General features: G+C 53.4%; 1 protein-coding gene across 1 annotated transcript; it reads right to left on the reverse strand.

Annotated features, from left to right (window-relative positions):
- Positions 1-6,514: 6,514 nt before the first annotated feature.
- On the reverse strand, positions 6,515-11,933 carry KCNG1 (potassium voltage-gated channel modifier subfamily G member 1; the record flags this gene model as incomplete). The annotated part of the gene is made up of 2 exons (XM_082857085.1): positions 11,138-11,933; positions 6,515-7,285 (listed from the first exon to the last, which is right to left on the reverse strand). The coding sequence occupies exons 1-2, from the start codon at positions 11,909-11,911 to the stop codon at positions 6,515-6,517; spliced, it is 1,545 nt and encodes a 514-aa protein (XP_082713211.1). The 5' UTR covers positions 11,912-11,933.
- Between the last annotated feature and the right edge of the window lie 450 nt (positions 11,934-12,383).

Here is a 12,383-nt window from a genome sequence, read left to right on the forward strand (position 1 = left end):
TTTACTACAACAAATTTATTTATTTGGACATTTCCAGGTCATTTGGGTAAATGGCACGTTCTTCTCAGAAAAGAAAATGAAAAAAATATTTCGGGGGCTTCCCTGGTGGCTCAGTGGTTGAGAGTCCGCCTGCCGATGCAGGGGACACGGGTTCGTGCCCCGGTCCGGGAAGATCCCACATGCCGCGGAGCGGCCGGACCCGTGAGCCATGGCCGCTGAGCCTGCGCGTCCGGAGCCTGTGCTCCGCAACGGGAGAGGCCACAACAGTGAGAGGCCCGCGTACCACACACACACTATATATATATATATATATATATATATATATATATATATATATATTTCGGGCTCTGTTTTATGTTTTCAAATAAACTCCCACGTTATCTTTTTATACATTTGCTTAATGATTTTTTTTTCTTTTTGGTACGCGGGCCTCTCAGTGTCGTGGCCTCTCCCGTTGCGGAGCACAGGCTCCGGACGCGCAGGCTCAGCGGCCATGGCTCACGGGCCGGCCGCTCCGCGGCATGTGGGATCTTCCCGGACCGGGGCACGAACCCGTGTCCCTTGCATCGGCAGGCGGACTCTCAACCACTGCGCCACCAGGGAAGCCCTCTTTTTATACACTTAATTAAAAATACATGGATGTTGATGGAGGACTAAATTCACACGGTGGAGGGACTTCCCTGGCGGTCCAGTGGTTACAAGTCCACGCTCCCAATGCAGGGGGCATGGGTTTGATCCCTGGTTGGGGGTACTAAGGTCCTGCATGCCATGCAGAGTGGCCAAAAATATAAAACAAATAAATTCACATGGTGGAGATGGTTTCCAAGCAGAAATCATCCGGTGACGTGGGGGTGGGGGTGGGTTATTTGACCGCTTAATTGTGGTGCCCTTTTACAGGAATAGATTGTAGTGAGAGTCATGCCACCGTATGTATGAACAAATATGGTTGATATGTGTATGTAATTTGTAGGACTCTGTATAGAAGGGATCCACAGATTCACTTATTCAGCAAATATTTATTGAGTACCTACTACATGCCAGGTGCTGTCGTAGACTGAGGATACTGCTGTGCAGGTCCCTGCCCTCATGGAGCTGACCATCTAGTGGAGAAAGAAAGCCCATGCGCAACACATATATAAGGTATTGGGTGATAATAAGGCTCTCAGAGAAGGATGAAGCAGGCTAAGGGGCTGGGTGTTTTAAATATAGATTTTATTATTATTCAGGTACGGCGAGGCCAACAGATCAGGAGACAATTGCCATTGAAAAGACAGTTTGTTATACTCATAGTTCCCAAGAGAAGGGGGCATGCCACATCGTGGGGGGACACATGGGGAAGCACAGGGCTGGTCAGAGGCAGAGGCAGGGGGTAACTGTGGGCAAGAACTTTACTGAGGTTTTTGAGGGAAGGAGTGGGTGAGGCAGGGTAAGCAGGCTTAGGATTGGCTAGTTTGAAAAATTTCAGCGAGCCCTGGGGCGTAGGGCTGTGCTTGGTTGTCTGATCTGGCCCTGGGGTGATGAGGGCATGTGGACAGTGGCCTGGTGTGTGAGAGCCCCAAAAGGGAGGTGGAAGGAGGTGGCTAAGGGTATGGAATCCGGATTGGTTGGTTTGTATTTGAAAAGCAGGCTTGCGGGTGAGTGGTTTACCATCTCTAGGAACTGGCTGTCCCTGGAAGGAGCAGTCCTTGCAGGGTCTGCAAGGTCCCGGATGTCAAAGCATCAGAATACAGAAAAGAAAAGCCATGGTTAATACACTGGGGGCATGCTAGGAGTGTGGTCTTTTATACAGGCTGTGGGGATGAGGTCAGATAAGGGCTCTCTGTTTAAGTGACATTTGAGCAGAGACCCTGATAAAGAGAGGGAGCACGTGGATATACCTTAGGGAAGAGTCTTCCAGGCAGAGGAAACAGCAAGTGCAAAGGCCCTGAGGAGGGACTGTATTTGGTCTGTTCATTGAATAAAGAGTTTGGTGTAGCTGAAGGGAGAGATGAGAGGGAGACAAGGACACCAGGTCAGGGAGCTGGGGCCGCGAGAGGCACTGGCTTTGACTGAGTGGGACGGAATGTCACCAGGTTGGGGGAGACACTCTGTGCAGAGGATGAGTATGATCAGAGTTGCGTTTCAACAGGGTCCGTCTGGTGCTGTGCAGAGAACAGATGGGAGGGGAAGCAGGAGAGCAGGGAAACCAAGGAGGAGGCTTCAGCAACAATCCACGTGAGAGAGGATGGGGGCTGGACCACTGGAGGAGGTTAAGTGGCCAGATTCCTGATATAAGTTAACAGGACTGGATGGAGAGTTAGGAGAATCGGTGTTAGGAGGAATACAATTTTTTTTTTTTTTCTGGAGGAAAATGTATGTGAGGCCGTTTTAGCAAATGTAAATCTGAGTGAAAATCACGCTTCCTTTAGCTGATGTCTTTTTTTCTTTTTCTTTTTTGGCTGTTCTGTGAAGCTTGCAGGATCTTAGTTCCCCAACCAGGGATCCAGCTCAGGTCCTGGCAGTGAAAGCACTGAGTCCTAACCACTGGAACACCAGGGAATTCCCAGTTGATGTCGTTCTCCATGCTCGTACAGCTCCCTGCGCCTGCACCCCCATCATCCCACGTGCGCAGAAATCTTCTATTCACGTGTCTTTCTCTCCATTAAATAATAAGCACCTCTGGGGCAGGGACTGAGTCCAGTTCTGTTGTTTTATTGTTTTGTCCCCAGCTGCTCTGAGAGGGCCTGGCTCAGAGTAAGGTCTCTGGAAATGTTTGTTCAAAGAGGGTCAACTTTGCAGATCTGAGTTTTCTCCCTAGGAGGAAGGATTCTCGCAGTGGGGCCATGTGCCCACAGGCTCCCTCGACAGCTGGTGGGATGTCCAGGGCTTCCCCACCTCTGGGCTTTGCACTGGCTGTGCCCTCTGCTTGGATGGCTGCCCCTTCGCCTCCTCCTGGTCCCCATTTCAATGTCACCTACTCAGAAAGTCCTTCCTTGACTCTCTTCAGGGGCTGCTCTCCACCTCTCCTCTGGCCCCCGTCGCTGTCTGCCAGGTCACCCTGTGCTCACCAACATCAGAAATTATTTTCTTCAATTTGCATTTTTCTGTCTCTCTCTCTCTCCCCGCCACTGTGCGGGCCCCATGAGGGCAGGGGCCTGGTTCTCAAATGTTCACTGGGGTAGGAGGTGGGGTTGGTGGCCATTCTGATCCCCTCCAGTGGGAAGGGTGCCCATGCCCAGCAGCTGCGGTGCCAGGTGCTAAAGGCTCCCACCTGTGCTTCCTGGGGGACTGGCTTGGCTGGCTGGAACTGTCCTATAGGATACGGCAGGGGTGTCCAGTCAGGACCGGAACTAAAGAGAGGTATGTGGGTCAGAGTTATGCAGTTGCAAAGGCAGATCCTGTCTTTATTTTGTTCATCATGGGTTTTTAGCATTAGTCTTGAGTTTTTAAAAATATTGCATTGAAATATGATTTATCTTGATTACTAAGGTGTTTTTTTTTTTTTTTTGACTCCCCCTTAAATTCTGTGCCCGAGGTGAGAGGTCCCAGCCCTCCTCAGAGGTGGGCTGAGAATCTGTGCTGTGAAATCAGCCTTTCCCAGTCCCCACTGTGAGTCTTAGGGAAGCCCTGAGCTCAACAATAGATGGGGGATGTCCATGTGACCTAAAAAATAAGACAAATTTGGGAAAGGTCTGCTTTGCCGTTTCCCCTAGAGCAGTGATTTTCACTCACCGTAATTTTCACTGCATGGAGTTAGCTGTCGGAACCAGGGTCAAAAGGGAGGTCCCCTTAGGACCGGGAGAAGAATTGTGCCCCCAACTTCCAACAGAACAGCCCTTATTCAGTCCAATTTTTAGCTGGGCTTCTTTATCAGATTTCATATTGCTAAAAAAGAGTGGAAAAGCCACTATAGTCAAGTCGATGATGGTCCTAGAAGTGGCTAGTTAGGTGTCCTGAGGCCTCCGGATTCTTAATTAGGGCAAAGGATCTTAAGCACCACTCTGGGTGTGAAGGTCAGTATCTCGAGCCCCTTTGTCCCTCAAGGGAGGTCTTGAGAGGCGCCTGCGTCTGGGCCTCCACCTCAGCCACCAGCACAGATGAGAATCTGGGCAAGAAGGTGCCAGAAACCTGGACCTTCAGTGACCCAGCTCCTCCTCTGCCCTCGGTGTGGTGGGCGCGTGACTCCCCTCCCAGCGTGGCCCGCTCTGGGCTCCCCCCACCTCAGATGGTATTTGCTTTCCCCTCCCTGGAGTTTTAAAGGCTCTTTGTGTGTCACGTTTCTCTCTGTTCTGCGTTTTCAATTGTCTTCCGTTCTCTCTTAGCCACTTCGGAGGGGGGCAAAGCTCATTCCATAAATCTAAGGTATTATTACAGGTGACGGCAGTGCCTGATCTCTGTGACACCCACCGGGCTCCAGAGGGTAGAGCTAATTAGTCGGAACACTTACTTTTCAGGCGTGAGTCACTGGAAGCAGGTGTCAGGGGGAGGCTTTAACGAGGCCCTCGTGACTTGCATATTTCCAGTCGGCATCACTGCGTGTACACTGTGCAGAGGTAGCCCTGCCCCTGCCTCCCCACTGGGTAGGGGGAGAGAGAGAGAGAGGGAGGGAGAGGGAGAGGGAGAGGTGCTCGGACGTCCCGCTATCCAGTGTTAAAAGCAAAAGCCTTTCTACTTTCTGGCCCTTTTTCTTGCTTCCCCTCAGTCTTTCATTCATTCCACAAATGTCTGTTGAGTACCTGCTGGCTGCCGGGCCCTGTGCTAGCTGTTGGGAGTCAGCTGTGAGCTCCATCGCTGAATCCCTGCCACGATAGCACTGACCTCCTTGAGCGGGAGACAGACCCTAAGTGAGGAGCAGAGAAATAAACAAGGCAATTCCAGAAGCCGATCAGTGGATGGAGAAGATAAGCTGGGTGAGAGAGCGCGGCAGCGCGCGTGCTGGAGAGGATTCTCCAGGCAAGTGGCCAGGAAGGCGATGGGAGGAGGCAGCTCTGCCGTGCTCGGCAGGACGGAGGGATCTGAATGTGTGAAGGCCCGGGGCGGGAAATGGGCTGGGTGCTTCTAAAGAGCAGTGTGGAGGCCAGCGTAGTCGGATGGAGTGAGCGAAAGAGAGACACGTGGGAAATGGGGCTGGAGAGGGCAGCAGGCCCAGGCAATGCCGGGCAGTTGCGCTTTATTCTCAGCGTGATGGCTGCCGCTGTGGGTTTAGGCAGGACAGTGATGGGACCAGATTTATTTTAGAGCTTGCTTTCCGCAGCTGGCCGAGGGGAGGAGCCGGGGCCAAGGCAGCAGGTGTTTGGGGCGGAGAAGCCAGCGATGCTGCGGTATCTGTGAGGCGGAAGGCAGGCGTGTGACCGCCACTTGGGCGCCAAGCCCCCTCTCCAGACTGGCACCGAGGGGCTCTGAACTCTGCAAGCAGAGTAAATCTGGTGGGCTGCCCTGGGGCTCCCTCTCTACCTGGCACCATCCACACTGCATGAGATCGAGAGGTGTTCCTGGTCGGGTGGGTGCTCTGTAGGTCTTTGAGGGGCCCAGGGAGGCCTTTGGGGGCTTCAGACTATGCTCTCAGATGGCCCAGGAAACTGTGGTCCACCTTCCCAAAGCATCAACCTAATGTCATCTAGGTTTACATTTAGATTCAGAAAAACAGTCTGAAGCATTTTTTTTTCAAAAATTAAAATAAATGTGGCATAGAATAAAAAAATCCACACTATTTTTTTTAAAGAGAAAATCAAGTGATTTCACCTTTGTAGTCAGCAGTGCTGACTTGGTGTCTACAAGGCTGTTAGGGGTGCCTTGGGGGAAAAGTTTGAGAAACAGGCCTTAAGGTGCAAACGAGGAGAACAGCAGATGGGAGAGAAGGAAAAGGAGGGAAAGAGAGGCCTGGAGGTGGGAGGAATCAAAGAGAAAGAAGAGCGAGGGACTGCAGTCTTTACCAGCAGTTTCCCAAAGGTACCTGTCCTGTTTTCCTCCAACCCCACGGGGACCCCACCAGGCATGAAGGACCCAAGGAAACAGGCCCTTTCACTTCTGGTTCCCACACTGGCTGGCCTTGCTGGAAAGCGCCGTTTCCTCTCTTAAGAGAGCTCCGTGGAAGGTTTTTTCTCTCTTTTTCACCGGTTTTCTTTAATCGCACATGATCCACACTGAGGACAGACGTGTAGCTGCTGCTGTTGGTATTTTTTCTCTAGGCAGCCCCAGAAAGCAAGTCTTTGCTGGGCATGTTATTTACATGGTGGAAAGAACAAGCCATTTCCTTATTAGGGAAACAGGCATGGGGGCTGGGGCGGGCGGGGGGACCGACAGGGCTGTGTGCTGGGCTTCACTTCTGGACTCTGAGGACCAGGGACCCCCTGCGGATGGACGCTGGGACATCCTCCCTGGGGCGTGGCTCGGTCACTCCTAGGCCAGGGCTGCGCTCAGAAGCAGCACATGCCTTTGAAGGCTTCTGCAGTGATGGCGATAGCTTCAAGCCTCAGAGGGAGGGTAGGGCTGGGGGTGTCCTCGCGGTGGCGGTGGCGGGGTGTGTCCTCTGGGCTCAGTTGTTGTCTCTGGTGTCTGAGGAGGCACTTCCAAACAAGATGTCACTGTCGTGGGACATGCTGCTCAGCTGCGACTTGGTTTTGATGAGGAACTGGGTCCTCCGGAACATCACCCTTTCTTGCTCCTGCTTGAGCTCCAGGTAGGAGCGGGAGAAGGTGTGGAAGATGGAGGTCACGGGGAAGGCCATGAGGAGGATGCCGCTGAGGATGCTGCTGAGCGCCACCACCTGGCCAGGCGTGCTCCTGGGTACCATGTCGCCATAGCCCACAGTTGTCATGGTGATGACGGCCCACCAGTAGCAGGCAGGGATGCTGGTGAACTCGGGGCTATCGGCCATCTCGTTCTCGATGACGTAGAGGAGGGGGGCAAAGAGGGCGATGGCCACGCAGAGGAAGAGCAGCAGGAGGCCGAATTCGCGGGTGCAGCGGCGGGCCGTGAGCCCCAGCGTCTGCAGCCCCAGCGAGTGGCGGGCCAGGCGCATGACGTACAGGATACGCAGCGCCCGCAGGACGCGCAGCACCAGCCCCACCTTGTCCAGGTAGCTGTTGCCTGTGCCGGGCTTGCGGCGGTCCGCGGCGGCGCCGTCCACCAGCAGGGTGATGTAGTAGGGCAGGATGGCCACCATGTCAATCAGCGTCAGCGGGCTCCGCAGGAAGGCAAACTTGCTGGGCGCCTGGATGAGACGCAGGAGGAACTCGAGGGAGAACCAGCCCACACACACAGACTCCACGATGAAGATGTTGCGGCACATCTGGGAGCACTGGCCCTGGGAGAGAGGGGAGAGGTCAGCGGTCCCACCAGCAAGGAGCACGGGGCTCTGTCCTGGCTGGGCTACCCGGGTGAAGGGTGGTCTGGGCATGTGCCTGTCCGTGTCCTGCGGCCCCGAGTCCTCTCTTTCTCTGGCTATGCTCACTCCCTGGTTGATCCCGTGCAGACCTAGGGCTTGAAGTACCATCTCAACACTGACCATTCCTAATCTCTCTCTAGCCCAGACCTCGCCCCTGAACTGCACACCCCAGACGGGCTGCCTCCTGGGATGTCTGGTAGGTGTCTCAAACTCATCATGTCCCGAAACAGGCTCCTGATTTCTTTCTTCTTAAAATTTATTTTTATTGAGATGTAATTGACATATAACATGGTGTACAAATTTAAGGTGTGCAATGAGTTGATACATGTATATATTGCAATATGAATAATTATCGTTCCGTTTATTGTGTTGAGAACATTTACGATCTAGTCTCTTTGGGCTCCTGATTACCTGCCCCCTGTGGATTCCCTTCTTAGCGATCAGCAATCCCATTTTTCCGGGTGCTCAGGACAGACTTGGCCTCATCCTGACGCCTCCCCTGTAATCCTCATGAAATCCCACTGGTGCTTCGTTTAAAATGATTCCAGAGTCAAAGCACTTCTCACTCTGTCCACTGCCCCACCTGGGTCCAGCCACCGCCCTCTCTGACTTGCACAGTCGCAGGCACCTCCTCCCTGGGCTTCCTGGTCCCTGCAGTCCACTTCGCACACACAGTCAGAGGGACTCAGAATGTGAATCGGATCCTGTCCCTCCTTGCTGAGCATCCTCCATGGCTCAGAGAGATGGCTCAAGTCCCCCAGGGGCACAGGTGGCCAAGCCACCACCTCTCCCACTTCCTTGCCCCCTGCCTGCCTCGCTCACCTGCTCCAGCCCCACGGGCCTCCTCACTGCTCCTCCAACACCCCAGGCTCACCCCCAGCTCAGCGTTGACTTTTCTTGACTTTCCCTGAAGGATTCCTCTTCCCCTAGACACTCGTATCGCTCTGCCCTCCCTTCCTCCAGCTCTTTACTTCCATATCACCTTCCCAGGGAGGGCTTTTGGGACCTGCCCTGTTTAAAAGCCCTCCCCCTTTGTCCGGTACCCCGATTCCCCTTGCTCTATTTGATCGTAATGCTCATCATCTTTTAATATGCTCAATAAGTTACTTATTTACCATGTTTATCATCTGTCTCAGCCCTGCCTGCCTGCCCCACTGCCCCAGGAGACTGCAGCCCCACAGGGCAGGACAGTTTGTGTATTGTTCACTCTCAGGACCCCAGTGCCTGGAAAGGCCCAGCACGCGCCCAGTGATCCATTCATATCTGTTACCAGGATGGACGGAAGAGCCCTGGCCTGGTGTTTAGACGGGGTGTCAGATGAAGGCCAGGCAGGCAAAGGGAACGCCACGGAGGTGGCCCAGGTGGGGCGGAGGCCTGCTGGGGTGCGCAGCCATCTAGCTCGTTGCCCCCTGATGTCTGTCCCAGGAGAATTCGGTCTTGAGGCTGCCTCACCGAATTTTTCAAGAGAAGCTGGAAATTTGGAGTTTTACATGAAATCTCCTGGGTTTTAAATGTTGTGACAATTCAATACAAAGAAAGCACTCCATGGTTCACTCAAACACATCTGTGCGCTGTATCTGTCATGTGGGCTGCCAGCTGTTGCTCTGGTCTGCAATACAACTGGACGGTGGACCGTCCCCAGTGGGTTTGGACCTCAACCTCAAAGGGGCCTTTGGCAGAGAGGGAAGGCACAAATGGTTCTACCTGGGGCATCTTGTCGGTTCCCGGGCACAGCTGGGTTCTACCAGACCTGCTCTGCTAGCTTTTCCTCTAGGAATATGTGAGAGGCTGGAGAGATGAACTAGTACTGGGTGAGGCTTTGAGATCTCAGACCTCTGGGACAGGAAGCCCCCTCCTCTGGGAAGCCTTCCTGGAGTGCTTACCCTCCAAGTATCCCCAGCGCAGTTGGTGGTCCTCTCACAAGAGCCCCCTTATGGTCACGGGGCTGTCACCTAGACTTGAGCTTCCTGAATCTGGAGACCCACTCTGGTCATCCTGTCTGCCGGGTGGAGCCTGAATACAGTAGGCACTCAAACGTGCACTCAGGTGAAACAGTGAACCCCACTGGTCCCCCAACTTAAGCAGAAGAACAGCATTTTTACTGAGTCATGAAAAAGGCCGGGTATTTTTTTTTAAAGCAAGTATCAGAAGTTGAATAAAACTGCGGCTTTGTTAGTATTTTCCTGATAAAATCAGTATTGTGTATGTTGGAGCCAAGAAGAAATCTACACTAAATACAGGTGCTTCCAGACAGGTCTCCAATGACGGGCATTTCCTCTTTTTTTGGTAGGCACGTATAATCCTTATAGTGAGCACTTCCTGCACGCACATCGCCAGGCAATGTTCCAGTCACTTCCCGTAGACCCATTCGCTGAACCCTCAAGTGCTGTGAGGTGAGCCTGTTCACAGCCTCTTGGACATGTAGGGAAACTGAGGCACAGAGAGGTTAAGTAACTTGCCTACAGTTACACAGCCAGAGTGGACGAAGTGGGATTCAAATTCAGGCCGTCTGGCTGTAGCCCTGCCCCCTTCATCACTACCCCTTATGCTTCTCAAAAGTTCATTTTACTGGTTGAGTGCTGTTTTCTTAACACTGGTTTTTAAAATTCAGTGTATTAAAAAAGAAGTGTCAGAAACTCCCTGCGAGTTATAAAGGCAACACTATCGCGACTCTTTCCATAATATATGTGTGTGGGAAAACCCTCACGTGGTGAGTGGTTCTAATGTTTGATCAGAGAGTTCATGTAAAGCCCCTAGCACATGCAGGGTACACAGCCAGTGCTCAATAAATGCTGGCTGGCATGATGTTTATGTTGAGTTCCTACCGCCATACTACCTATTTCTCCAATGCCTACACAATTTGCACCATCGGAACCTTTTGGTCTGTCTTGAGACCTGCTTCCAGAATCCCTATGTATGGGGAAAGGGTCCCAACTCAAAGGCTGAGGGTCTCGTACATAAGGAGGCTGAACTGTGGGGCTAGATGAGGTCTCAGGCTGCCATGTGGCACCCATACTTCCACGTTTAAGAACCAGACTAGGGACTCAGTCAGACCTGGGTCTGGGCAAGCTGCTTTGCCTCAGTGTTCTCAGCTGTCAAGTGGGTGTGAGAACACCTCCCATACCAGGATGCTGGAAGATTCGCTGAGAAGATAAGATGCAGGCAGAGTGGCAGCCCAGCCCTTGGCTCCTAGTAACTGCTGGCTAAGTGAGTGGTATCCCTGAGAATTGGACACACACCCCGTCAGGCCCTGGAGTGAACACTTTATGGGAATTCTCTCATTTAACAGAAAGAGATGCTCACTATTTGAGGTCATGTGCACACACACACATCTATCAATAAAACTCATATTCAGGACCCAAAAAAGCTTTCTGGGATACTTTCATGCAAGGGAATTAGGAAGGCTGAGAAAGGATGCAAGTTGGTGAAATAAATTTTGATGGTATATGTCATGTGCTTAGCTTGGGGCCAGGTACATCATAGATCACATCATCCTTCCATCTATCCAACAGGGAGTGGCTGAGTGCCTCCTCCCTGCTGGACAATGTTGTGGGGGGCAGGGCATAGCGCAGACCTGCACAGGCATGGAGCTTGTGTTTGAACGTGGAGACGGGCAACACACATGTAAACACACTTATAAACAGATGTAAGCACAACGATGGACTGGGGTGCTGCTCAGCCAGTGCACTCAGGGAAGACCTCCTGGAGGAGGTGACAGTGCAGGTGAGAAGGCTGTGCACTTCTGGGAGGAGAGTGGTCCTGGGCTCTTACCTTCTCCTCCTCCTCCCTCAGGCTGGGTAAGGTGCTGATGGAGAGGTTGACGGCGGTGACGGTGACAAAGAGCACCGACAGGCAGGCGAACACCTTGCCGGGCAGCCCTGAGTGCGGCCTCTCTACCATGTCGCGCAGTCTCCGCATGCAGCGGCCCAGGCGGCCCTCGCCCTCCGTGGGGCCCTCACTGTCGTGGTCCTCGCTGTCCAGCGGGTCGTCCTCATCCTCCCGCTCCACCATCTCGGCGAACTCCTCGATCTTCTGCAGGTAGCGGCGCTTACAGCAGCCGTCCAGGTGGTCCTCGGCGATGCCCCAGTAGAGCAGCTCCTCCTGGAAGGACAGGGCGCACATCTCCCGCAGCAGCCGCAGCTTGCCGGCCCTCAGGAAGGTCAGGATGGTGCCGAAGGCCCCCGGGTTGCGGTCGAAGAAGAACTCGTTGCAGGTGACGTCGTAGTCATCGCACACGTTGAGGATGTCGTCGAAGTTGGTGCAGGCCTTGAGCTGGCCCAGCCGCGTTAGCGGGAACTCCTCCAGCGTGGTCCAGGGCAGCGAGTACTTGATGCCGCCCACGTTGATGATGATCTGGCGCCTGCGGTCCTCTGGCTGGCCGCCCTGGCGGGGCTCGTCTTGTGGCCGCAGCCGCTGGGCTCGGCGGTAAAAGACGCCCTTGAGTGATTGGCTTTGGGGGAAGAAGGCCGGGTGGAAGGAGGCGTCGGAGGCGCAGCTCAGCGCGCTGTAGTCGTAATCAGAATTGTCTCCCGGTAAGAGGGTCATTTTGGGCCTTCACATCCCTCTCGGGCCTGGGGGGAGAGGGGAGGAAAGACCCACAGTGACTCCTGCTGATATGGACTGAATTGTGTTCCCCCAAATTCACAGGGGGGAGCCCTAACCTCCAATGGGTTGGTATTAGGAGGTGGGGCCTTTGGGGGGTGATTAGGTTTAGATGAAGTCATGAGGGTGGAGCCCCCGTGGTGGGATTAGTGCCCTTATAAGTAGAGGAAGAGACACTAGAGGTCCCATGTGAGGGCACAGTGAGAAGGTAGCCACCTGCAAGTCAGGAAGAGAGCCCCCATCAGAACCCGACCATGCTGACACCCTGATCTCAGACTCCCAGCCTCCAGAACTGTGAGTTATAAATGTCTGTCTTCTGTTGTGGCTACAAGCATAGATTTTGGAGCCACGTGGCCTGGGCAAGTTACTCGACCTCGATGTGTTTCAATTCCTCATCTGTAAAATGGGTATGACC

This window comes from Leucopleurus acutus (genome assembly GCF_964270905.1).
Source record: "Leucopleurus acutus genome assembly, chromosome: 16".
Taxonomy (NCBI): domain Eukaryota; kingdom Metazoa; phylum Chordata; class Mammalia; order Artiodactyla; family Delphinidae; genus Leucopleurus; species Leucopleurus acutus.